General features: G+C 45.7%; 1 protein-coding gene across 2 annotated transcripts in view; it reads left to right on the top strand.

The window, feature by feature from the left end:
* ATP8A2 (ATPase phospholipid transporting 8A2) overlaps positions 1 to 27,966 on the top strand; it is a 402,437-nt gene that overhangs the window by 329,284 nt on the left and 45,187 nt on the right. For both annotated transcript variants that reach the window (XM_068984498.1, XM_068984497.1), the window contains one exon: positions 21,449 to 21,537. In XM_068984498.1, the coding sequence (XP_068840599.1) occupies positions 21,449 to 21,537 (89 nt within the window). The remainder of the gene's footprint in view (positions 1 to 21,448; positions 21,538 to 27,966) is intronic.

Below are 27,966 nucleotides of genomic sequence, written 5' to 3'. Positions count from 1 at the left end.
ACGGCCACCAAGTGCTCCGAGGTTATAAATAAGCAATTACTGGAACCCCTTCAGAGACCAGGCAGAAGGGTCAGTGATTCCTGGCATTCTTTCTTTGGCCCACCGCTAGAATTCTGATGCCGAGGCGCATACGCCTGTGTGCATCCAGAGACCCCACACGTCCCAAACCAAAGGGGAGAACCGTTGGTCTGCTGCGCATTTGTTGCTCATCTGTTGGCATCAGGCAGCTGCCAGCCAGCCGTGCTGTCTGCCTGCAACATGGGCTAATTCTGATCCTTGTAGCCTCGCTTGCATCACTGGACCCAGAGCCTCGCCTGGTAGAAACCCAGAGAACGCCTTCGTTCCCAGGGACCCAGTCTTAGACCCTGTGCTGAGCTGATCCGGATCTGAAGTGGAGTGTCTTCTTTCTATTATCGACGTGATAGGGAAGGGACAAGTGTGATTGAATAGCTCCAGACTCGGCTACCCTGTTTACTTTACACAGCCAAGGAAAGACCTAGAAACACATGTCTTGGGAGGAACACAGAGTGAAAAAGAGCGCCCCTTCTCACATCAGAAAAGGTCACCAATTATCATATTTGGCTGAACAGTGTAGTCAAGTTTTCCCACAACCAGATCCACTGGCAATGCCCTGCCAAGAGCAGCAGCCACAGGCTTGCAGTTCAAGGAGTCTCCTAAAAGAGCATTTTATTAAAGTCTTTTATTTCACTTTCAGGGAACGTTTATTGTTTGCCCTCCACAAGCCAGTAATCGGCAAGGCGCTGCAGACAGTAGGGGAGGCCGTGGCCTCCGCCGCTGAGGGCTGTTCTAAGCTCTGAAAAGCGTGAAGTGCAGAGTGTATGAAAGCGCTTTATGCCTTTTACTGTTTTTTTTTTTTCAAGTTAAGAAAAGTTACCCTCTCCGTGACCGTGTCCATCCAGACACCATTTATTTTAGAAAAATGATTGAGACTGAAATCCCAGTGATGAAGTTCAGATGACTTACATTTCAGCCTGGGGATATCTTGATCTCTGGCCTCCACTTGTCTTCTATAAAATGGGGATGATGTTAGGCCCCTTGGTACCTGGAAGTTATCGTAACAGTGGCCTTGGAGGTCCCGTGTGTATTAAAAACACTGCCCATATCCAGAGAAGCTCTGGATATGATGGCTCTGATCTTCATCTTTTTGTAGACAGAGGGTTGAATCATTTCATTCCTCTCTGGCTTTATTTTTCTGAGAATATCATCTAGATAGGACCATGTAATTCTAGCATTTTCTGTGAAGTTGTTCTCTGGCTACATAAGACATTCCAGAAAACAGCAGTATGGTTACAGTGTCAGGCTTTTTAATGGATGCGTGTGGGCTGTCTCTTCAGTCGTGTCCAACCCTTTGTGACCCCATAGATTGTAGCCTGCCAGGCTCCTCTGTCCATGGGATTTTCCAGGCACAAATACTGGAATGGGGTGCCATTTCCAGGGCCTCTTCCAGACCCAAGGATCAAACCAGCATCTCTTATGTCTCCTGCATTGGCAGGCGGGTTCTTTACCACTAGCGCCACCTTGGAAGCCACAGCATTTTCAGAGGGTACTTCTCTTCCAGGTGGCTGGCTCAGCTGGCAAATACACACTGGCCAGTCAGCAGCCCTTCAGCTCACCCTTTGTGTCTTTGCAAGAATCAAGTAGGTTGGTTATGTCTATGGTTTGGATCCCATCAAACACACCCAGCTCCTTCCCAGTTTCCTCCTGTAGGTCCCAGACCCAGAGGAAGAGCAATGGAAGGCTTGATAAGGGCGACTGAACTGCAAACAGCAGACCTGTTAACATCCACCTTCATGTCCTAGGATTCTGTCCAAAAGGACCACGTGCTGGGTGGCTCACACAGCAGAAATGTCTCGCGGTTCTCGAGGCTGCCAGTCTGAGGTCCTGGTGTTGGCGGGATTGATTCCTCCTGAGACCATGAGGGAGGGTCTTCCCCAGGCCTCTGTCTCCTCGCTTCTAGTGGTTTGCTGGTGATTATTGGCATCCCTTGGCACCTAATTCCTGCCTTCATGTTCACATGGCTTTCTCCCTGTGTTCATGTCTGTGTCCACACTTCACCTTTTTTAAAAGATGCAAGTCATAATGGATTAAGGCCCCATCCTAACCACTTCATCTGAACTAATGACATTTGCAGTGAGCATATTTCCAGCCTTCTGAGGTTCTGGGGGTTGTGACTTTACCGTGAGAATTTGGGAGGGGTACAGTTCAACCTATAGCAGTGTCATAAATTGATTTTACATTGAGATAGCTTCGCTTCCTACTGTGTATAATTGTCACTAAGAACTACCCAGAGGAAGGACTTGATTGTGCTTTTTTATTATTATCTTTTGTAAAACTGCAGAGCTAATGTAGTTTGATTTAGTTAACAGAAAGGCTTGGAAGAATAAACTAGTGAACTGAAAAATGGCTTGGTAGTTACTTACCCTGACCCCAGGAAGCCTTCGAGGATCACAGGAGCAGTGGGTGATGCGTGTTCCCCGATGGCCCCAGCATCCCTCTCCTCTGCTGACTCCGTCTTTCCCATTCCTTTTCCCCACCCTCCATCCTTCCTGGTGTGTTGGGCCCACAGTTTGTTCTAACAGAAGCGTATCAATGCTAGTTCGATACTGGGCTCCCCTCCCTGACCATGCGGCTGGCCCTTGTGCTTTGAACCCCACCATCACAGTATATTCATCTCTTCTACTACTCAACACGCTGGAAAAAGCATGTAATCTTAACTTTTAAAAGGTTAAGGTTCTGTATTTTATCACTTTCGTTGGACAAAATGTAATGACTTCTTCATTTCAGAAGTGTTTGGTTTTTCTCGTTAAAAATGAAGCAGGGTTGACATCTGGGGGACCTGCAATCATGTTGTTGTTCAGTCTCAATGTCATGTCCAATACTTTGCAACGCCATGGACTGGCATGCCACAGGCTCCTCTGTCTTCCACTGTCTCCTGGAGTTTGCTCAAATTCTTGTCCATTGAGTCGCTGATGCTATCTAACTGTCTCATCCTCTGCTGTCTCCTTCTCCTTTTGCCTTCAATCTTGCACATCATCAGGGTCTTTTCTAGTGAGTTGGCTCTTCGCATCAGGTGGCCAAAGTATTGAATCATACTCAATCTCAAAATAGGCAGGTGGCTGTGTCAGGGTTCTGAGCTCTTTTTTGTCATAATGCCAGATAGCGTTTCTCCAACTGTGGGGGCTGCTCCTGGGCCAACAGGGCTGGAAAAGAAATAGTCTAATGTTCATTGGAGTAAATAGGTTCACATTGGAAGTGTGTGTGTCTTGGGACCCGAAGATTTAAAAGGTCTGAATATTCATACGGTCTTATCTAAGCCACTCCCTGGTTATTAGTTCCTCACATTAAAAAGATGTGTAAGTCCTCAGAGGTTCATGGTACATCCGGACTGAGTAAGTGTGAACCTTTAAAAAAGAATTGGCACATTGAGTTTTCAGTTGAAAATTCAACGGTTCCCCCTCTCGGGGTTCCATCCACTCACAGAGCCGTGCAGCCCTTCCCCCACACTGTCCCCTAGACCACAGCCAAAGCCCAGATAAACCTGATCACCGCATGTCCAGAACCACGTTTGATTTCACTTTACATGTACCCCACTCCTCTTTTGCGTCAAACATTTGACAAGGGCGAAGACGGCTTTGAAAGCAGAACACCCACATTTGGTATCCCTGCCTTCATTTTTCTTATGTTTTGGCCTCAATCAGAGTGCTTTTAATATTCATGAAGTCTGAAAAAATAAACATACTACGACTATTTCCTCTGCATGGAAATGTTATGGTTTCAAACCCCAGGGAAAACAATTGGGAAGTTCTGCAAAGCCACATTTTCTCCCTGTCGGCTGGAAAGGAGCTCCAGCTTGGCAGAGGTGCTTCCTTGACACTCTGGGCTTCCCAGAGCAGATGACGGGGGAGGGGGAGGTGCGGGGGGGCTGGAGGGGGGGCGCTTATTAAGGAAGGACAAGGAGTCAGCAGACATACGTATTAGCGTATGTAAGTACTCTCTTTGCAATCATAGATACTAGAATCCTTTTTTTTTCTCTTTTAAGATCTATTTATTTATTTCTTTTTGGCTGTGCCGGGTCTTCCTTGCTCTGTGGGCTTTTTCCCCTAGTTGTGGCGAGCAGGGGCTTCTCTCCAGTTGTGGTGTGCGGGCCCCTTGTTGCGGTGGCTTCTCTTGTTCTGGGGTGTGGACTTCAGTAGCTGCAGCCGTGAGCTCAGTAGTTGCGGCTCCCAGGCTCCAGAGCACCGGCTCAGTTGTTGTGGCATATGGTCTCAGTTGCCCCGAGGTGAGTGGGATCTTCCCAGACCAGGGATCAAACCAGTGTCTCCTGAATTGCAAGGCGGATTTTCAGGCACTGGACCACCAGGGAAGCTCTAGAATCCTTTCAGTTGATTCAAAATTATGTAATTGAGGGAGGTAGGAAAAATATTTATTCCACTTACTTTTCTGTGTTCAAGAGGAAATTGTTGACAATATTTCTCTGTCTTCTTTCTTTCCTTTAAGCCTACACTGATATTTACACCCTAAAATTAGTCCAGCCAGTCCCTTAAATATTTAAAAGGAATAAAGAGCAAGAACTCCCCACGAATTTGAAAGCTGACCATTTAAGAAAAAACAAAATGAGTATTCAACTGGATTGGCCAAAAAGTTTTCGGGCTTTTCCATACAACATTATGGAAAAACCCAAACAAACCTTTTGGCCAACCCAATAGTTAAAAGGAAATTGGTATCAGAAGTGGTGTTTCAGTAATGGAACATGGTCCTAGGTTTCTATGCTGGAGTCCAGCTCGGCGGTTCACCCTAAGTACAGACAGGTGCTTCTCCATGGTGCCCAGAGGACATTGCCGCGGTCACCCTTCTCCCCTGCCCTCCCTTGCTTGCGCTCTGTCCGAGGATGGTCCCGTGTGCCACACTGGTGACTGAGCTGTCACCACCTTCATGTTCCTCTTTCTCCCAGCTCCTCTGTGTCATATGTTTTCACCTTCTTTCTCAGGAGCCATGTGATTGCTCTGTTCCCTCAAGCTAACTGCCTCTTCCCCAAGTTACATCTCCATGGCTGACTCAAGTGCCATTAGCAACCTCTTTGGTTCCTACCAGTTATTACTAAGGATGCTAAGGAGACACATATTTAGGGGGCCAACTCCCTGGTAGCTGGAAGTGGTCCTATGAACCAAAATTAGCTCGTGGTCAGTGGGGATGTCAGCCAGGGCCTTCCAGCACAAGGGGAGCTGGATAGGCTGCCTTGTCGTCCCTCCTGGAAGACAGATGGAAGGTCTAGTGCTACGTCCGCCATCTTGGGGCCATGAGGCCACAGGAGAGAGGAAAGAAGAAAACCAGTGCTGAGGGTGGTAGCGCCGAAGGACCAGAAAAACCTGGGTGCTCTGGATCATGGTGGAGCAAATGCCTTCTTCCAGAAATGCTGGGGTAGAAAAAGTCAAAACCAGTCTTCATTTCGGCGGCTTTCATTCTAAGCCGTCCAGAAACACTGACTCTTTTCCTTTCCTGCACTAGAATGTGAGATTCTGGAGGAAATTGTGTCTTGTTGGTCTCCCTTGCTAGATCCATTGGATATACTTGTAGGTGAGCTCCTTGTTTTATAATAAATTTACCCACAGGGTGCAGACCTGACATGTCTGGCTTCCGTGACAGCAGACCAAGCGTAGGACCAGAGTATGGTATCATCACAGCTGGTGGGTGGATGCTGTGGCCTGCAGAGAGGAGCAGAGAGGGAAGAGGCCCACAGTCATCTCGTCTCCTGGGACGGGTCAAAGGAGAAATGACAGCCCGGCCTGGGGATTCCCTGGTGCCTGTTTTGTTGCAGCTTCCCACAAGAAACCTTTTCATCACTTGAGTCATCACAGCCCCCTCCCCACAAAAGAAAATAAGATGGAAAATTCTCCCTTTGGGTGGACTCTGAGCATTCGTTGAGGCCGCTCAAGCAAAGAGCAAACCGGAAGGCCTGCACCTTGTGGTCCCTGGCATCAGAGGCCCCGGGTTTTCTTTCTGCCTAATTTTCATATGCTCGTGAGCTGCGGGAGGCTTAATTAAAACTGCAGGGGAGCCAAAGTAAGCGCAGAAAGGAACTGTTTTGATGCTTCAAAACCCCAAGCAAACAGAGTGTGGATTATTCCATTAGGCACGCTTATAGGATTTGTCCTGGGTGTTTGGATTGCTCCAGGCCTGCTGGGGAAGTCAATCGTGGGCTTTAGAGCTGAAAGGAACCATATTGAATGCTCCCAAATTTCACTTTTCATCTTCCCGGCGAGGTTTCCCATTCCCAGTGCGTTATTATGAGCCATGTGTGAACTTTTCCTCCAACTTCTGTTTACTCAGCTTTCCTTCTGCTGAGGCCAGATTATAAGACAGGGCCGGCCCGGCTTTTCTGCCTGGTTTGGCGGTCATGATCTCGGATTCCTTGCCTGCTTTTCCCTGCTGGTCTCTAGAGGCTTTGGTAAAACCTGGGTTTGCCTGAGAAGCAGCACAGCCCAGGGTTCAGAGCACGGGGTCTCCCAGCTGGACCTTAGACAAGTCACCATATCTTTATGCTTTGCTGCGTCATCTGCCAAAGGGGGAGCGGAGTGGTGGAAACTGTCAACATCTTAGGGTTTGCCTTGTTCCTTCACTGAGGAATTATCACCAGGATCACAGTCCTACAGGCCAGCACCATGTTTCCCAGGGCTGGGGCATGCCGACCTGGGAGTGAGCACACTGCCTGCTCCTCGGAGAGGATCACTCAGTCATCAGCTCAAAATGGACCCACGTGTTGAGGAACCTAGCCCGATCTGACTGCTGGAAAGCCAGGCCAGGGAAGACGTTTGCCTGATGCCATCTGAAGAATCCTTAAGAGTCTGGATGAAAATACTGAGTATCAGCTGCTGAAGATTTAGGAACTGGTGGTACTCGTGGGCCCGGCCTTAGCTTTCTTACCAAGTATTTGTACCCCAACCAAGACCACAGTGTAGATTCTATAGTGTATATGATTAGCCCGTGCCAGCGAACCTGTTAACAAGGGGCCACCTATGACATCAGCCACTGAGGACCCACCTCCACCCTCAGGAGGCTTTCCATCTAAGGCAGAAGATCAAGCAACATGTGAGCATCCCTAAGCACAGAGCAGAATCACAAGGCACTGTGGAAAGCGGGTACACCCTGAGATCTGCCCACCTGGACCAGGGGGTGGTTCTTACCTCCGGCTCCAGAGGGAGGACACATGACCTCTCTGAACCAGACTTTCCCCATCTATGAAGCAGAGGTGAATGCTGTTGTTGTAGGGCCATCTGTGTGTGTTAACCCAGAGGACAGCAGGTGACCATGCAGCCACACACAGTAGTCTTGCAAGAAGTGGCAGCAATAGAACTGTCACCGGTAGGAACACAAGGGAGGAAGTGGACCATTCTGCCTGGAGACACCGAGCAGGTGATCCTTGAACTGAATCCCGAAGGGAGGAAGAGGAATTCTCACTGTTAGAACCATGGCAGAGGTGGGCACTGTCAGCCACGCATAAAACAAGATGGGCAGAGCACCCCTCCAAATAAAAAAGAACCTTGAGGATTTGGAGAAATGTAGACAGTCCCTGTGGCCAGAATGCATGGCTGGGCATGCAAGGCCAAGAGCTGGGTCTTGAATGAAAGACCACAAGTGGCCTCAGGTGCCCTTGTAGCGAGTTAAATTTTGCCAAGTTTTGCAACATGCTAAAAAGCCCAGTGCCGAGTGCACTATTAGGCAGTTTATATATGGGTTGTTGTTGTTCTGTCGTTAAGTCATGTCTGACTCTTTGTGACCCATGAACTGCAGCATGCCAGGTTTCCTTGTCCTTCACTATCTCCTGGAGCTTGCTCAAACTCATGTCCATTGAGTCGGTGATGCCATCCAACAATTTCATCTTCTGTCGTCCTCTTCTCCTCCTGCCCTCAATCTTTCCCAGAATCAGGGTCTTTTCCAGTAAGTCAGCTATTTGCAATCAGGTGGCCAAAGTATTGGAACTTCAGCTTCAGCATCAGTCCTTCCCATGAATATTCAGGGTTGATTTCCTTTAGGATTGACTGGTTTGATCTCCTTGCTGTCGAAGGGACTCTCAAGAGTCTTCTCCAGCACCACAGTTTGAAAGCATCAATTCTTTGGTGTTCAGCTTTCTTTATGGTACTTGATGCCCAAATTCACCCTCCAAGGATAAGATAGCCCCATTTTACAGATGTGTGCACTTGAGCTCAAGGAGATTGTCACTTCATCATTCAACTCACCATATTCACTTTTGGGGAATTAGGCAGGCTGCCCACCTGACAGAGGAATCTCATATTTCATGTTCAATTGTGTTGCCTCATTTTTTGTTTCATGTTTACTCACTTCCCCTTGGATGCATTTAGAACAAAGCAATACCAACAATAAATACACCATCTCCACTGACGGTGAGACTTGAAATAGAGTTGGGTCACCCTCACCAGCTGGACCACTGACCAGATGAGGTGGAGCCCCACTTCTCTGTTAAAAGCAAAATACCAACGCAGAGACTCATGTTTACTTTGGGTCATATTCTCTCCAAATAAATAAGGCATCCTGTTAAAAAACAACACATTCTATTTTTTTATGGTAGGTATTAGCTTGAGTGCAAAATAGGATAATATGAGACATTGGGTTGAGGTTGAAGCTATGAATTTCATGAAATTTTGTGTGTCACCCAGAAAGGAATAAGACCCAAACCAACCTCAGATGGTTGGGCTTCCCAAATGGTTCAGCAGGTAAAGAATCCGCCTGCCAATGCAAGAGACGCAGGAGACTTGGGAAGATCCCCTGGAGGAAGAAATGGCAACCCACTCCAATATTCTTGCCTGGAGAATCCCATGGACAGAGAAGCCTGGTGGGCTACAGTCTATGAGGTTGCAAAGGGTAGGACATGGCTGAGAGACCGAGCATGCATGCAGGCAATCTCAGATGAAGCATCCTCAATTAAAAGGTGATAAAAGCACACGTTCACATCAAGCCAGGAGTTGGGATATCTGACACACCCCAGAACCCTGAGCTCTGTAATCTCCACTGCTGCTGTGCACCCGGAATGCTCACCACACATTTATTTTGGATGAGTTCTAAACAGGTGTTTCCTCTGGGCTGCAAGGGTTTAACTGAGAGCCTTGCCATGTCCGGCATGTTCAGCTGGAATTGCAGAGCGGAGGCCGTGCAGGCCTGGCGGCTCCTCTGTGCTATGCTGATGGCCGGGACTTGCCAGTTCCCACGCTGGTCAGCGCTGGACACAGAACAGATGTTGGGGATTACAAGGGAGGACTTGGGGAGGCTGTGGGCCTGAGCATCTGCGGAAGTAATTCATTGTGGGGACTGGACAGACCCCGTGGAACCTGCAGTGAGAAGTTCTAGGAAATAAGCCTCAATGGGCCTGCAGGTCAGGGTGCAAAACAGACATTCTCCCAGTGTCCTTGGACTGAAGGAAAAATCGTTCATCATCATCTACAAGTCCAGCTGAACAGAGAAGTAAAGAAACCCTAATCCCACCGATACTTGTTCAAATTCTAAACTGTGGATTAATCAGTGGGGTCCTGACTCTGAAGCATCAGAGTGCTATCCTCTGATTGATTCCGCACGAATCACTGCGAGATGGTTGGCAGAGCCCTAGAAGCTTGGTGGCCCATCCTGGGCCCAGCTTCCAGGGGCCTCCTTTAAGGCTGGGCTCAATTTATCCCAGGATAACACAGAGTCATTTGTTCCTGCCCATGTCTGGCCATCCTAAACTTCCTCTGCCCAGCTGCTCCACCAGCGGTACTTGTACTATTGCCTCATCCTCGGCCTGCTTTTCCGAGACGCCGTGAGTTAGAAGTGCAGAGCATACAACGCTCTAGGTGACAGTGTCAGTATCTGCGCAATGACCATCAGTGAGCCTCGGCTGTTTCTTAGCGCTGCTTTGTGGAAAGCTAACCGGAAGACAACTACATTAAGTGCTTCTGGGTCACCCTCTGTGCGGGTAATGGGCTTCAGTCTAATTTCTCATACAATTCAATTGTGTCGTTCAGTGCATGTCAGTAACTGTTGTTGGTTTAAAAAATAAAGTCATTTAAAGAGCCACAAAGAAAGGAATGGCATGATTAGAATCACCTCAGCCAGTAAAACTCATTGAAGAAAACTTTAGAAATAAAAGTATTTAAATAGGGACTCTAAGTGGAATAGAACTCAGAATACCTTTTTTTTTTTTCTTTTCAGATTTTTCTCTTCCATTAGGTCTGTTGCCAGTTTATTTATAGCCTGTTAAGAATTTCAGAGGGCTTCCCTGAGAGCTCAGTTGGTAAAGAATACTCCTGCAATACAGGAGATTCCAGTTTGATTTCTGAGTCCAGAAGATCCATTGAAGAAGGGATAGGCTACCCACTCCAGTATTCTTGGGCTTCCCTTGTGGCTCAGCTGATAAAGAATCTGCCCGCGATGCAGGAGACGTGGGTTTGATCCCTGGGTTGGGAAGATTCCCTGGAGAAGTGAAAGGCTACCCACTCCGGTATTCTGGCTGGGAGAATTCCATGGGCTGTACCAACAGTCGGACACAACTGAGTGGTTTTCACTTTCAAGGATTTCAGTAGAAAGAATTACAGGCAAAGATGTATGTTCAACTACTACTGCCTTAGAGTTGATAATGAATTTTTTGTTTTCTGTTTTTTTCTGAGACTGTAGTATATATGTTGTGTTTTCTGGAGGTAAACATATAAACATTTGTGCTAGGGAGAAAGCAGGTAGTTAATATGGAGAACAAAGGAATGGTGATAGGTTGCTAATAAATCTTTTTAAAGAAAAAAAAGATAAAGGAGACATAAAATTGTATATCACTGGCATGAATTTCCATAATGAATAAACAAGTAAAAGTTTGAGAAAAAGCAAAATGGATCCCTGGAATAAACATTGTATTATTCAAAATCTCAAATGCATTAGTAGAATTCATTCATGCAATCAGCTAGGAATTTTTTTTTAACAGTGCCTCAATGTAACCTAACTGATTTTTGTTTTGTTTTGTTTTTTAAAAATGAGAAAGCGGGATAATTATTGAATTTTGTTTCTCCTCTGAAAGCATCTTCATTTCTCCAAAATTAATATAAGACATTTCTATAAAAGAAAAGAAATCCCACAGTGCCTTCAACAATATTAAGGGAACTAAGACAAAAGAAAAGAAGGTCTAGAATACCATATGATGTCACTTGTATTCAGCATCTAAAATACGATACAAGTGAGCGTGTCTGCAAAGCAGAAACAGACCTGCAGGCGTAGAGAACAAACCTGTGGTTGCCAAGGAGGCAGGGGAGGAACGGACTGGGAGTGTCGGATTAGCAGATGCAAACCACTATCTATAGGATGGTTAAACAGCAAGGTCCTACTGTGCAGCACAGGGAACTATATTCAATATCCTGTGATAAAGCATAATGGAAAAGAAGATCAAAAAGAATATATATATGTATAATATTTGTATTGAACTCTTAAAGAAGAAAAGAAAGTCTAGATGATTTTATGAAGACCAAGTGCTATCATATGTTATGTACATGACAACCCAGTTCTAACACGAGAAGATGCTGAAATGTAGTAGGCTATCTATAGAAGAATCAGTCAGAAGCATTCATGTGCTATTGCGTCTATGAATTTTTAAACTCAGGAAGCTATATTGAGATAAAATGAAATATATGGGAAAGGGAAACATGGCTGATATGTTTCTATTAGAGTGCGATGAAAAAATTGCATCTGTTTTATGTAAATTTTCAGCAGTGACCTGGTAAAGAAAGTCAAAACTACATTAATTAAATTTACAGAGCCAAAAAAAGGTGAAGACCCAGGAGGTGAAACATAAAAATACAGATGGACTGAGACAGATGAGAGGAAATAGACAGACCTTTACAACATGATATTCAGCTTAGAAATATGCACGCAAGTACGATGGGGAATACTAGCCAAAAACAGATAGCTGGGTTAAAAAAAAAAAGCTAATAAAACGTTGCGTCTGAAAAACCATACAAACCAAAGCCAGGAAATTACACAGTTGTGGATCCCGCAGTAACTGTAAATTAGCCCCATGGCACATGTGTAGTATTTCATATTCCGGGATGTGATGCTAACTTTCGCGCATAGACGTGTGTGCGTGTTTCATCTGAATTATAGCTGTAACAGGACAGAGGTGAGACAGGATGTGTGATGGGTCTCTGCTCCTTTTCCCAAGTCCGTCTGGAGCCTGGGAGCCTGAGGAAAGACTTGGGAGGAGATAGGCTTTCGTTCAGTGTCGTTATTCATCGGAGGAGCTGGAGGGTCGTTTCTTGACAACTGCGAAGTGCCATGTGTGTCTGGGGTCTTGGAAAGTTGCCCTTAGCACCTCTGAGTTGACACTGGCCCTTGAACTTCCCAAGTCACACCTTCCACCCCATCCCCTCTCTGCAGTCTGCTGGGACCATTCTCCCACCCTGGCCTCCTGATTATTTTACCTCAGGGCTTCCCCCATAGCTCAGTTGGTAAAGAATCCGCCTACAATGCAGGAGACCCTGGTTCGATTCCTGGGTCAGGAAGATCCCCTGGAGAAGGGATACGCTACCCACTCCAGTATTCTTGGGCTTTCCTGGTGGCTCTGCTGGTAAAGAATCTGCCTGCAATGTGGGAGACCTGGGTTCGATCCCTGGGTTGAGAAGATCCTCTGGAGAAGGGCACCGGCTGGTGGTGGTTTGGTCACTAAGTCGTTTCTGACTCTTGCGACCCCATGGACTGTAGCCCGCCAGTCTCCTCTGTCCATGGGATTTTCCAGGCAAGAATACTGGAGTGGATTGCCATTTCCTTCTCCAGGGGATCTTCCTGACCCAGGAATTGAACCCAGGTCTCCTGCATTGCAGGCAGATTCTTTACCTACTGAGCTATGAGGGAAGCCCTTATTCTGGCCTAGAGAATTCCATGGAATCGAACAGATTCGGGCACGAATGAGCAGCTCTCACTTTCACTTCACTTTCATTTTACCTCCCAAGTTCTTTCTCTCTCCTATCCCATCCCCCCGCTGCCCTCTCATCTTGCTGGAGAAGCTCCATCCGGCTCTCCTTCCTTCCCCCCATTTCCTCATGCTATCTCTGTACCCCGACCCCCATCATCCTCCCCCTCATCGTCCCTAAAATCTCCTCACCTCAGAACCCAGCTCCATCCTGGACTCCCTCCCCCGAGGCTTCGCTGAGTCTTGGTTCCTCCTCCAGCTCCCCACCTGCTAGTGTAGAAATCACTCACATGGTAATCTCAAGCCTTTCCCCACCCAGTATTCCCTTTCCTTGTGATCTCATATATTTCCACAGATTCACCCATCACTGGGTACATACGAGCCTCTGAATAAATAGAGCTAGCCCACCTCTCCTATGAGAAGGCATAGCCCTGGGGTCAGATGGCTGGGTTTATAACCAAGGCCAAGTGTACACTGCTTACCTCACAACAGGCCAGTAAATCCAGAGAGGAGTTGTTGGGACAAGGAACAAGGACTTTATTTCGAAAGCCAGGAGACCGAGAAGATGGTGGGCGGGAGAACTATCTTCCCAGAGTTAGAATTCAGGCTTCTTTTATACTAAAAGGGGAGGGAGTGATGTCAAACATTTCCTGGTTCCGGCTAGACTCCAAAGGGGATGTATTAATTTCTTCTTGCCCACAGTCGTTCACACGTGGGTCTGGTCAGGATATTTCCTGTGACCTAAATAAAGGTATTTTAACTTAATGCTGTTACCCAAGAGGCAGAGTTCCCAGAGCTGAGCCATTATGTATGGCTTATAGGCAACGTCCCTTTAGTGATTAACTTGTAATAGAATGCAGAGGACCTCATCTGTAAGCTGGGAGTTGCCATAGTGCCCGTCTTACCTGGATGCAGGGATGATGGGGGAAGCTGACTTGGTAAGGACTGAGCACACAGCAGGCTCTTTCCTTGTCATCATGGCCTTCCTCATCCATCTCCAAGTGGTCATTACTGGGAGCTCCAAGTTCTCTGCAAAACCAGAACTTTCTGAAAGTCCACCTCATTCAGCCTCAGGACCTGTGGTTCCACCTGCTCTTCCTTACGGGCGCTTTCTTCTTCCTGCCCACCCCCTCTGTTACCCTCTGACCAGTCAAGGCTCACCTTTGTCCCCCTGGCTATTTCAGAGACCCTCTTTCTGTGGAATTTTTCAACCTGGTAAGAGATTTCACATGGAGAGACAAAGGATGTGGAGTCAAACCCCCAGCTTAGTTGAATATTGAATATTGACATGCCACTTGCTTCATATCTTTTCGAAAAGAAAATGTTAGCCATGCTGTTGAGTCCCCTTCGGGGAACTCCCTGTCTCATTCCTCTTGAGTTAGAAGTATTCTCATTGCTTTCATGTTTACTATTCTCATGCATATAATATGTATGTAGAAAATATAAACAATGGGCAGTGTTAATTTTTGCAGGGTTTTGGAACTTTACATAGATTGTATGATATATACTCTTCCCCTCAACACTGGATTGCTTTGGTTTTTTCCAAGACTGGTTTTTGAGGATTACCGATAGTGATGCATATGTAGCTGACTCATTTTAGTCGTTTTCAGTTATATAAATATGTGTGTGTGCACTCAGTCGTGTCCAACTCTTTGCAACCTCATGGACTGTAGCCCACCAGGCTCCTCTGTCCATGGGATTTCCCAGACAAGAATACTGGAGTGGGTTGCCATTTCCTTCTCCAGGGGATCTTCCTGACCTAGGGATCAAACCCTCTTCTCCTGTATTGGCAGGCAGATTCTTTACCGGCTGAGTCATCAGGGAATCCCCCCATATAAATATGCCAGAATGCATTTCTCCTCCTATTAACAAACATTTAAGGTTTTGACTTTTGGTGAAGTTCAATCACCAAAAATGCTGCAGTGAACATTCCTGCACAGATTTCTGTATCTGGTTTTTAACATGTATACGTATAACCAGAGCGTATGTATAACTGGGATTGGAATGCCCGTTGGAAATCTCTTAGCCTGTGGCTTTTCTTTAAACTCTGTTATGTTGTGCTTTAGTGCAAGTCTTCCATTTTAATGCATGCTCATCCATTTCCCTGCCTAGTTTTTGCTGTTTCATATCAAATTTTCCAAAAGCTAATCAGGGACTGTCCCACCTTTTCTTCCCTAAGTGTTAAGCTTTGCCTTTCCCCGGGAGGTCTCCGATCCCCCCAGAAATGATGTGTGTCTGAGGCTCGAAGCAGGTGGAACCGGATGTTTGCATCTGGATGAGCTCCTCCCCTATGGGTCTGTGGGACTCCTAACCTCTGGGTCTCTAGCTCTGTCACTGGGATTCTGCACATCCAGGCCCCCAGTCACTGGGGTTGCATCTGAGGGGCAGAGTCTGAGCAGTGGGTGGGGGTACTCTGTTAGCCAGGCTTAGAGGACCATGAGCCTTTGCCTGCAGGTGAGTGGCTTGAATATAGAGCCTGCCTGAGATGGTGCATGCTCCACTGCATGGGAGGTTTTGTCCCTCTGCAGAGTCTCAGAGTCCTGAGATCTTCGGTATAGCTAAGGCTAAGTGTCTAGAAGCTGGAATCTCTAGAGAACAATTGGGCCATCCACTGGTAGCCTCTTTTCCACTTTAAAATTGTTGTTGTTCCATTGCTAAGTCATGTCTGACTCTGTGACCCCATGGACTGCAGCACGCCAGGCTTCCCTGTTCTTTACCATCTCCCAGAGCTTGCTCAAACTCATGTCTATTGAGTCGGTGATGCCATCCAACTATCTCATCCTCTGTCACCCCGTTCTTCTCCTGCCTTCAATCTTTCCCAGAATCAGGGTCTTTTCCAGTGAGTCAGCTCATCGCATCAGGTGGCCAAAGTATTGGAGCTTCAGCTTCAGCATTAGTCCTTCCCATGAATATTCAGGGTTGATTTCTTTTAGGATTGACTGGTTTGATCTCCTTGCTGTTGAAGGGACCCTCAAGAGTCTTCTCCAGAACCACAGTTTGAAAGCATCAATTCTTCGACACTTGGCCTTCTTTATGGTCCAACTCTGACATCCATACATGACTACTGGAAAAAAAACATAGCTTTGACTATATGAACCTTTGTCATCAAAGACCTTTTTATAAAAATGATTGTTTCCTAACCTGTTAATGCCAGCCAAGATGCTATGAAGACTAAGATGTTGGTTTTGCTTCACAGGTACCAACCTTAATAAGACTTGTCCTACTGAGAAATAGTAAGGACCATGAGACCCACTCAGACCCACAGCTGTTCCAATACTGGACTCTAGTTTTTATGGACATGGCACTTTGTTGTCTGTTAATTGAGACAGTGCACGTCTGCTCGCTGGGTCAATATTGCATCACCCTCTGGAACAATGACATTCCCATGAAATAGCCCAGTTATTAAATCCATCATTGAAAAATGTTGCATTTTAAGCAGAATAGAAAAAGACAAGGTCAGAAAGGTTGCAATAGAGTAGGACTTCTGAGCTAAAACTTGCAGCTGGATTATACATATCTAAAGGCTTGCAATTTATTAAAATAAAAGTTATTGAAATGCTAGCAAAATGGTAAAGAAAATACTAGACAATTATGAGGAGCCATTAAAGCCACTGTCTGTTGAGAATATGGATCTCAGACCACAGGAGAAGCCCTGGCACCAGAGTCAGAGAGACCTGGCTTCAGATCCTGACTTAGCCCCTTACAGGTGACCTTGAATTGGCCTTGAGCCTTAGTTGCCTCATCTGTAAAATGGGAACAATTAGTGTATCTCTTGCAGGGGGGTTTTTGTAGGGCTTAAAAACAATATATGTGGGAGTGCCCAGAAAGAGAGGTTTAACAGAAGAGAAGCAGAAATCAAACCCATCTCTTATATAAGCCTGAGGCAGGTGGTGTCACCTAATGAAAGTAGGAAATGCTAGGGGAGGAGTGGGGAGTTGGGAGGGTTGATTTTCGGTTACTCAGTTCAGTTTCAGATGCTCAGTCGTGTCTGATTCTTTGCGACCCCATGGACTGCAGCACCCCAGGCTTCCCTGTCCATCACTAATTTCAGCTGCTAATACACATCTATTATTTGGGAAGCCCTTGTGGGGAATTTGGAGCTGGTGCAGGGTGTGTTGGCGGATTCTTGTGTACATCCAGCAGTGTGTCCATGGAGATGAGAAGGTGCCCACAACACAAGCTGTGAGTGGGTGGAGATGAGGCCCTGGAGGCATGGATGGCCCTCCTCCATCCCCGAGTCTCTACAAAGGGACCTTGAAGTTGGTGCGTACCAAGTGCTCCAAAACCTTAGAGAAGGGAAGGCAGAATAGTTGTTGCTGTGAAGTTTCTAGCTTCAAGAAATAAATTTACATTAAAAGTAGAAAGCATAGTTTTCATTTCTCAATCTGGTCCTTGGGATGGATTATTTGCGATTCTCAGTTTATCATAAACTGTTAATGAAGTCAAATCTTTTCTTCCCAAGACTTTTTTTTTTTCTCTTAAAAAAAAATAGCAATCTGAACTTTGGTTGGAGGAGCTGTAAAAAGTAACAGCAAGAGTGAGAGAGAGAGGAAAAAACTGCAGAAGGGCTCCCTGGGGGGCTGCGGGCTGCTGCTCAGTTTCAGTTGCAGTTGTCAGAGGTAAAGAAAACAGTGGAGAAAATGTCTCATCAAGGGTCCCGGGCTGCTCTGCTCCAGGAAGGCAGCAGAGGGCTGGAGCGCAGCCAGAGGGCGGGCGGGGGCTCAGACACGGTGCCCCGCGCCAGCCCTGAGCTCACTGGCGGCTCTAAGTCATCTTACAGGCAGAGCTGTTTCCAGATCAGATGTTTGGGGGTTGGGGGAACTAGGAAGACTTCAAGGAAGGGAGGAGCACAGCCTTATTTTTGAAGGTTTGCTCGAGGCTTTGGTGGCATGGATCGTCTGTGAGTACAGCTGACAGTGAGCTGGGTACCACAGCCCCTTGAAGGAAAGAGCTTCCACTGTCCTGGTCCTGGCCACTCAGGGGAAACTGAGTCAAGCAGAGGGTAGTGGCCCTGTGCAGGTGTCACTGTCTAAAGCTTAGAGGCACAGCTCCCTCCCAGCTCCGAGTGAACCTGAAGTCCTTGCTCCATCCACCTGCTCAAGTGCTGAGAAATCACCCAGGACGCAAGAGTTGGTAGCCCGAGGCTGCTGCCCAGGGGCGAGGACTCTGCCCCTCCATCCCCAGCAAATGCTCACAGTGACTCATGGAGGAGAAGATGGTGGTCCTGTTCCCAAGGGGAATCCTTCTTGTCCCTTCTGTGTCCATTCTGAGGTCTAGATTGAGAAGTACCCCCAAGAGATCCAGTGGGTTGGAAACATGGAAGCCTTGATCCAGGTAGGATCCACCTGCAACCTGAATCAGTGAAACTGTCATGTGACTGAAGCCTGGTGACCCACAGCCCCTGTGTCCCCCCAATGCCTGCTCCTGCCCCTCCAAGCTCCCACCTCAGGGACTGGTTATCTAATGTGTAAATAGTCTCCACACCAGATATGTGTTCTTGACTGTTAAGTCCACTCTCCTTAATTAATTTCTCTCTCTGACAGCGGATGAGGTAGACATACATACCCTGGAGGCTCGGGGACGCATCCGGTAGCACTCGCTGCATCTCCAAGTTCATATGTATTTGAACACTCTGGTTTTACCAATATGAAATGATCCATTTTTCAAATCTTTGGGTGAGATTGAAGATCCAGGAAAATGTGACCTTTTTATCAGGTGGTTTTTATTCTAATTTAGAATATACATGTCTTTCAGGTCACACTTGGAGTTTTAAAGATACTCTAAATGCCCAAAGGAGTGATTGCAGAGGACTTCGCTGTAAGATGAAGGATGTCCCATTTGGGATATGTGTGTCAGCGCACACATTGTATGAATTACCTGGTTCCTATTGTCTGCCTCTTCATTCATGGGGAGATGGCCCCCACCAGGTCCCTCCCAAAGGAAGCCCCTCACCCCTCACACATAGGGGGGGAGTTGGGTCCCTGCAGAGGTGGTAGTATTGATTTTTTTCTGTAGAAAAGGGACTGAGAAGGACGCTTTATGGGAAGTCCTGGCACTCGGTGACCCTCCAGGCAATCTTGGTCTCCTCCTCCAGGCAGCAGAGCAACTGCCGTGGTTGCCTCCTCCATGGTTATCACAGCGTCCAGAATCCACCCCACAACAGGAAACAAACCGACCTTGCCCAACTCAGGCTCCTCCAGCCTCATTTCTAGAACCTTCTTTTGTCTGTCACCATGTCCATGGGGGGCTGGACCTGAGCACCACGGACATTGTGTGTGTGTGATGAGGAGCCCACAGAAGTTTCTGCATGCCCTAATCCCTGGCCACTTGTTTCACGGCATCCCTGGTCTGTCCAGATGCAATGCTGTGCTGTATTACACTCAGACCAGCTCTGCCCTCTCTGGGCTCTCACCAGCTGTAGTTTCATTATCAAGTAGCTTCACGCCCAAGCCTCGCTTTCCTCTGATTTACTGTAAGAGGTCCCTCTGCATTTGGCCTGTGAGCTCAGCCGTGTCCAACTCTTTGTGACCCCGTGGACTGTAGCCCGCCAAGCTCCTCTGTCCATAGGATTTTGCAGGCAAGAATACTGGAGTGGGTTGCCGTTTCCTTCTCCAGGGGCTCTTCCTGGCCCAGGGATCAAACTGAAATCTCCTGCATTGGCGGGTGGATTCTTCACCACTGAGTGCCCAGGGAAGCCCATGCATTTGGCACCCAACCCAAGAGTCCTCACTGGCTAAAGATGTACCTGAGGGTGCCTTCTTCCCAGTGGGGCTGCTAGCACATCAAAAGGACGCCTTGCTCAGTAGTGTACGTGAGTGGGGAGAAGGGAGTAAGTCATGCCGCTTGTCACCTAGTCCAGCTTAATAAACCTTTTTTTTTAATGCTAAGAGAATAAGAACAATCTAACTAAATCTCAATTTCAATACCAATAGCTGTGGCCTTGCCAAAGATTTCAGTACCTTGAACTTAGTCAGTATGTGAAAATCAAGACACTAGAAAATCTTTCTGGAGACACACCCTTAAAATCAGTTATTTCCACGACATGTTTTAACAGCTCCAAGTTTTAAAAACCAGCGACAAAACCATACTTCCAAATCCCCACATAACCTTTGCCAACTGGGTTCAAAGATCATCTTCTTCATTTCCCTCAGCCATAAGCGTTCTTACTGATGTTTCATAACTGACTTTAAACAGCACATACATGATTGTTATCAAGTGTCATTTTTACTGTTCTCAAAAAGCAGTTCCCAGCTTTATTGAGACACAGCTGACATCTAATATCATATGTTTAAGGGGTACATGCAGCTTGTCGATTTGATCCACTTACGTCTTGGAAAATGATTATCATCACAGCACTAGCTAACACCTCCAGCCCATCACACAACTGTCATTTCTATAAGATGTTATTTTTTTTCCTTTTTTTTTTTTAATTTTAAAATCTTTAATTCTTACATGTGTTCTCAAACATGAACCCCCCTCCCACCTCCCTCCCCATAACATCTCTGTGGGTCATCCCCATGCACCAGCCCCAAGCATGCTGTATCCTGCGTCAGACATAGACTGGTGATTCAATTCTTACATGATAGTATAAATGGCATTCTATAAGATGTTATTTTTAAATGACTGTATTCTTTAATAAATATCCCAGCCGGTAATGATCCAGGATGTAGCAACCCCAGAAATGTAGCTTTAACAAGCCCGCCTTCTGCTGCTCCATCAACTTGGGATAGGTTTGGAGGAGGAAGGCAGGACCTGCAGAAGAACCTGGATAACTCAGCTCCTCCCTGTGGTTTGCTTGGGCTGCTGTGGCTGGGCAGGGGAGTTAAATTTTCCTTCTGTGTTTATGCTTTCTGTATGAGAAATGGGAACTCGAGATAGCCAAAGAGCTCTGAACACGGCAGTGCACGCCCTCTGAGAGACCCCCACGTGCGTTTTTCCTGACATGTGATCTCATGGTGGGTCCAATGGTTGGTGGTCTGCATAGTCTCAGTGGATCAAGGCCTGGAGTGATGCTCTGTGTTTGAGGCCCAGGAATTTTTTTTTTTTTTAAGGTGAGGAGATTCCAAAACAGAACATACAAAAGCCATCATACGCATCAACGTATATGGACGTATACACAGCATGTAACACTTAAAGAGGCAGTGTAACTCTGGGTGGGCAGCTTCAGGAGATCACGTCTCAGGTTTGACTCTGAGACTTGGGCTAATCCTGCTTCCTTTCCCACGCCCACTCCTGTTGCCGTGAAGGGGCTTGAAGTGCTTTGTAAAAGAGGAAGACAAAACTCGTCAGCCTATCAGGATGGAGACACGAGCTGATGGAGATCATGGTGAGGGGCTCTCGCCACCGGTTGGTCCCCTTGACATTCTTCCTGAGTGTGTATTTCAGTTTTCATTGAATTTAATAACCTTCTTTTGCTTAAGGGGCGTTTTATACTGATTGAATTACGTTTCTCTCTCTCAGCAGTGTTAATGCACGTGTCACTTCTGGTTTTTGCAGGCAACCATGGTTCTGAGCTCTGTGCACTTCTGGCTGGGATTATTTCTGGTTCCCACCGCATGTCTGATCGAAGACGTGGCATGGAGAGCGTAAGTGAGAGATAAAGTGATACCCCAGATCTTGTCCTGTGTCCTCCATTAGTCTTTAGCAAGCCCCACCATAGGGTGTTAGATGCTGTGAGACTTCTGAAGTCACAGGTCTCCTGCCACCGGCCACAGCAGGTATAAAAGATGTTGGCTTGGTTTGTTTTGTTTTGTTTTTTTTCTTTTAACCTGCACTTCACCTTGATATGAGAATATAATAGAAAAGGAGTCAGGCTGTGTGAAGGTCAAGAGAGGTGTTCCTTGTACAGGATTATAAGGGAGAATTTCTGAGTACAGATCCATTCCACCAGGGTTAAGAAGCATAACTCAAAATTCATTGATTTTTTTTAAAAAATTAGCTGTGTCGGGTCTTAGTTGCGGCGCACGAGATCTTCATCGCGTCATGCAGGATCTTTCTTTGTGTTGCGTGAACTCTGCAGTTGTGATGTGGACTCAGTAGTTGCAGTGTGAGGACTCAGCTCCTCCAGGCATGTGGGATCTTGGTTCCCTGGCCGGGGATTGAACCAGCATCCCCTGTATGACAAGGCAGATCCTTAACTGCTGGATCACTAGACAAGCCCCTCAAAATTCATTGATTTTTATCAATGCTGAGTGATCACAAATATCGTCTGGCTTTAAACTCCATGCTTAAAGGGAAATTGTGTGTATATGTATGTCATTTCAAATCACCAAATGCTTAGAATCAAGTAGTCTTGGTTTTTCCAAATTATTCCCAGTAAGAATCCTTCAAATATAATTTTCCTGAAGTGTCAGTGTACAAGTCTATGAGAAGATTAATCACAATGACAAAATTATCACATAGGTTCAGTAGGAAATGACTTATGCTCAATTTTTATTTGTGTTTCAGAAGATATTATTTTCTAACTATCTTATTTACAATGTGAAAAAAAGGTACAAGGTTCCAAGATAAAATAAACTTTATTTCATCTGCAAGGAAAAGAAGGAATACTGCAAAAGAGGTCAGGTTGATTTTTGAGGTCAGGGTTAGACCTGATGACCTCTACTGTTGCCAGCTTCCCTGAAAATCGAGACTCCTGGATTGGTATTACTTTGGGCAAAACATAATTATTTGGCGTCTCTAAGGTAGAGAATTGAGACTTGATTCCAAACCTTCCAGAAGACATCAGATTTCATTTTTCTCTCTCCCTTCCTCCCACACTCAATGAGAACTGCTCCTACCTGACAGGTAGGAATGTATTTTGAAAAAAATCTTCATCTTGACATTATCTTGACAACAATGATCCACAGAGAGAGAAGGTGGGAGAGAGGATTTTATGGCACATATTTTGGGTGTTTTCCTTTTTTTCTTCTCTTCACTAAGTTTTACAACTGTTAGTGAAAATTAAATAACTGTGATTTCTCAGAAACTTTATCATTACGTCCATTTTATCTGCTAAAACTGTGTTCTATAAATAGAATTGGAATCCTTGAAAATCAAACTATGACACCCAAGAAAGATGTTTTCTTAATCTAATAAATGAACTGAAAGAAAATCTGAGTTCTATGACTTGTGCTCATAACACAACCCAATTATGGCATGATATATTGCCTTGCCAAATTTCTTCAGTTTTGCAAGATCATCAAGTTAGTTTTGGGTAAATAGAATGTGGTCTTGATTACATCAGATCACTTTTTAGTGTATAGTTTGAGACTAGTAACTTGATTATAAATTAATCTTGGTCTCTTTTAATTCAACTATCAAATTAATGTCATGAAAAATTTTTATTAGTATGTAATTTTTAATTTGTTTTTAATTGAAGGATAATTGCTTTACAATATTGTGTTGGTTTCGGCCATACATTTTTGCTGAGACTGATATATTTGCTAAGTGAGATGCTGGCAGGAATATCTCATTTCAAAAAAGAGTATTTGCAGATTGTAATATCTCTGCCGCCTCCTCTGTTTTCTGGATCTTTTCTAATACATTCAAAGGAAGAGTTCCCAGTCTTCGTGAAGCAAATTATCTATCCTCTCCAACGGGACTCTTTTTTTGGGGGGAGGGGTGGTTTCCTGGCACTGTCAGATTAGCACTATTTACATTTTAACAAGGACACTGCTTCCAGCTCCACCATATGGAAAGGGAAGTCACTTCTTTCCAAGGGGGTTGCCAGCCAGGTAGGAGCAGGAAAGGCCCCTCTGAATTCCAGACCCATCTCCTGAAATGCGTTTTTGTCTCATTTAATTTGGATTGTATGGCGTGTATAGCCTCTGGCCCAGAGTGTTTGCCCAAAATATATGACCAATAATACATAGTTAATGTCTAAACTACTTATCCCTCTCCTCAAAAGCAAGAATTTGGCAAGTTTGTTTGGTCATTTTGCTTCTGATCAAGGAGTCCATCTTTTATCTCCTATTATACTCCCAGCCTGAAATATTTATTGTTGAGTCAAGTAAATTCGGGGGCTTCCCTGATATCTCAGCTGGTAAAGAATCCGCCTGCAATGCAGGAGGTCTGGGTTCAATCCCTGGGTTGAGAAGATCCCCTGGAGAAGGGAAAGGCTACCCACTCCAGTATTCTGGCCTGGAGAATTCCATGGACTGTACAGTCCATGGGGTCACAAAGAGTCAGACACGACTGAGTGACTTTCACTTCACTTCACTTCAAGTAAATTCAGAGGCTTCTCCCAGGGAAACAGTATTATGAGTTGCAAAATTAAAAGATGCTTACTCCTTGGAAGAAAAGTTATGACCAACCTAGATAGCATATTGAAAAGCAGAGACATTTCTTTGCCGACTAAGGTCCGTCTGGTCAAGGCTATGGTTTTTCCAGTAGTCATGTATGGATGTGAGAGTTGGACTGTGAAGAAGGCTGAGCGCTGAAGAATTGATGCTTTTGAACTATGGTGTTGGAGAAGACTCTTGAGAATCCCTTGGACTGCAAGGAGATCCAACCAGTCCATTCTAAAGGAGATCAACCCTGGAATTTCTTTGGAAGGAATGATGCTAAAGCTGAAACTCCAGTACTTTGGCCACCTCATGCGAAGAGTTGACTCATTGGAAAAGACTCTGATGCTGGGAGGGATTGGGGGCAGGAGAAGAAGGGGACGACCGAGGATGAGATGGCTGGATGGCATCACTGACTCGATGAACGTGAATCTGAGTGAACTCCGGGAGATGGTGATGGACAGGGAGGCCTGGCGTGCTTCGATTCATGGGGTCGCAGAGAGTCGGACACGACTGAGCAACTGAACTGAACTGAACTGAACTACCTCTAATGAGGCCATGATACTTACCTGTCATTTCTGTTTCTTCAGCTTTACAAAGCTGTCCTGTTTTTCCTTCCTACACACTGAACAAAAATATTAATCCCAATTGTCCAGAAAATTGCCCGTCATTTGGTTCAGATTGTAGAATGTTTCTTGTCACGTGATGTGCCAGGCTGCAGCCTGGACTCTGGGAAAGAGAGCTTGAGTGACATGATAGGGAGCCAGGGAGCCGCTGGAGGGCTGGCTCTGATGAATCAGCTTGAGGCAGTGTCTGGAACTTCTGTAAATTTGCTGTGATTCTTTCATCTTGCCTTGGGCCAGTCTTAAGACCTTTTAGTTTGATTTTGAGATTTGGTGGTTAACTCTATTTTGAAAACGCTTTTAAATTCCAGCTCAAAGCAGTCCTGCCTTTTTACATAGAGTGAGTCCCTTACATACAAACCAGTTCCATTCCAAGAGTGTGTTTGCTAAATCCAATTTGTTCACACGTCCAACAAAGTTAGCCTAGGTACCCAACTATAAATAACATAATCAGCTATATGGTACTGTAGTGATCTATAGTACTTTTAACACAAGTAATACATTAAAAAGCAAAACAAAAAATAAGGCATTTTAAATCGTACAGTACAGTACCTAGTAGTACAATAGCAGGCACACAGGGGCTGGCATCGAGTGAACAGACAAGAAGAGTTACTGCCCGGGAGAGGGAGAGGAGGTGGGAGATGGTAGAGCTGAAGGGCCGTCAGCAGTAGGAGATGGAGGGCCAGCGGCAGAGTGCCTCACGCCTGATGTGGATGGAGCAGGTGCTGGCTCCGTGCTGGAACCAGATACACGTTCTCATCTTTGAAAGTTCGCTACTTGAAGGGTCGTATGTAGGGGACTTAACTGTGCACTTCTGTGCACGCAGGTTGCTCTGTCTTCCTGCACTTTCCCTCTTTCTTCGCCCAGTCTCTCTCCCATTTCAGGACCTGCACTGTTAAGCGTAAGGAAGAAAAAAAACAGCATGAGGCAATTTGGTGATTTTTTTCAGTGAAGTCTATCAAATTTCTGAATGAAAATCCATTATTGAACTATGCTAAGGCAGATTTGGACATTGTAAAAAACTTCTTCTGTTTACCCTGTTAACCAGAATTTTCATGAGGGACTAAACTAACACATCTTTTATTAAAATAATGGATGATAGATGCTACCTGGCTAATGAATATTTTTATTAGATGCGTGCAGTTTAAATTGTCCGGAACTACTTTAATATCCTTTAGCTCACGTGCTTCCAAAATGTTTACCCATGACTGCATTCTTAGGTAAGCTGCCATGTACTTACGCTCATAAAGCAACAATTCACTTATGTTGCTTTATAGAAATAATATAAAGCTCAAGGCCACAGAGCTCAGGGACCCATCTCTTTTTATCTAACTGTATCTCCTGTACCTTACCAGTCAGCACACAGTACATTCAGCAAGTCCAGAATGACTTCATTTCCTTATTATAATCCCAGATAGGCAGTTAAGTGGAAATAAAAGGTAATAAGAAATTTCTGTGTACAACGGGTCCTTGATTTAAAAAAAAAAAAAAAAAAACCTTCCAACCAGACTAATTTCTTTTGAGACACATTATATTTACATTTTCATCCACATTTAGAATCTAATGTTTCCTTCTGACTTGTTCTCCTTCCATAAGGAAAAAAAAGAAAAGGAGTCCAGGAAAAAAAATTTCAGAAATAAGAAGATGAAAAGTTCAGGGTTTTAGGCCAACTTACTTACTTCAAAAATCTCTGATAACCCCAGTAATACCTTTCACTCTATCTGAAGGATCACTGTGGACTGCCACAGACTCTTACAGGGTCTAAGCACCCCACCTGCCCTTCTGTGCTCACCTGGCCTCTGGACATGGGGTTGGGGGAGGAGCCCTGGGAAACAGCCATCCACAGGTAATTGGGTTCACTCTGCCCAAGCTGTGATTGAGAACAAACCCAACCCCAGCTCATGGTGAGATCTGATTTCCTTGCCAGTGGTCAATACTTAGTGGCTGGCTTTTTGAAACTTGGAAGTATTAGATTTTAGTCGATGACAAATGTAGACTTTGGCAGGGGAGGTCTTAGAATCATTTCTCTAAGTAAGGCCTTATTGGGTAAAGATTCTTGAAGAAAAATATTTGTAGCTATTTTTATGTATTTATCTGACTGCACTGGGCCTTAGTTGCAGCACGTGGCATCTTCAATCTTTGTTGTGGCACGGGGGATTTTTAGTTGCAGCAGGCAGGATCTGGGCCTCCCTGGTGGCTCTTCTCTGGTGGTAAAGAATCCGCCTGCCAATGCAGGAGACTCAGGTTTGACCCCTGGTTCAGGTGATGCCCTGGAGAAGGGCATGGCAACCCACTCCAGTATTCTTGCCTGGAGAATTCCATGGACAGAGGAGCCTGGTGGGCTATAGTCCATGGGGTTGCAAAAGAGTCGGACACAATTTAGGGACTAAAGAGCAACCCCAAATTTGGGATCTTGTTCCCCGACCAGGAATTGAACCCAGGCCCCCTGCATTGGGAGCTCAGAGTCTTTGCCACTGGACCATGAGGACAGTCCCCAAAAACATGGTTTTAAATTGCTAGCATCAACTTTACTGCAGTGCTCCAGGCAGAAAGACTAGCCATGTTCTCATACTGGTTAAGTTCCCAGGCTGACAAGGGAACTAGCCTTGTGGAAATACTACAAAATTGCTGAAGAACTCTTAGGTATGAACACATTTTCATCTACTCGGGATGTGAACAAGGCCAAGTAGAATCCACATGCTTGTTTCCTTCTCGAGCAGTTTTATGAATGAGTGAAAACTGGCGGTCAGTCCCATGGGTCAAAGTCTCTTTTCTCTTGGCCCAAGCGGTAGTTTCTGGTGCTCTGCGCCCAGTGGTCCAGCCTTCCTGTTTCAAGCCTACTTCGTGTCTCCCTTCCCCCACCCCAGCCCAGAGGATAACACTGGGGGCTGGTCTAGAGGTTGATGAGTGCTGCTTGCTCTGTGGGCGGGAGAGGAAGAAGGAAGGGAGGATGCTGGAGTGAAGACATTCCTGAAACAGTAAGGACAAGCCAGACACACTCCACAGGACCTGTGTATCTGGGGTGAATCCAAGTGGAGTGGGGCTGGCTGTTTACCCAGATGGCTCTTATCAATACAGCCCAGAAGCCCAGTTGAGATCAAAGGTAGACTTTGGGCCTGGCATATTC

Source organism: Capricornis sumatraensis, chromosome 12 (assembly GCF_032405125.1).
Source record: "Capricornis sumatraensis isolate serow.1 chromosome 12, serow.2, whole genome shotgun sequence".
In the NCBI taxonomy this organism is placed as follows: Eukaryota; Metazoa; Chordata; class Mammalia; order Artiodactyla; family Bovidae; genus Capricornis; species Capricornis sumatraensis.
The sequence above is the reverse complement of the archived record's forward strand: the minus strand, read 5'-3'. Positions and strand labels throughout refer to the sequence as shown.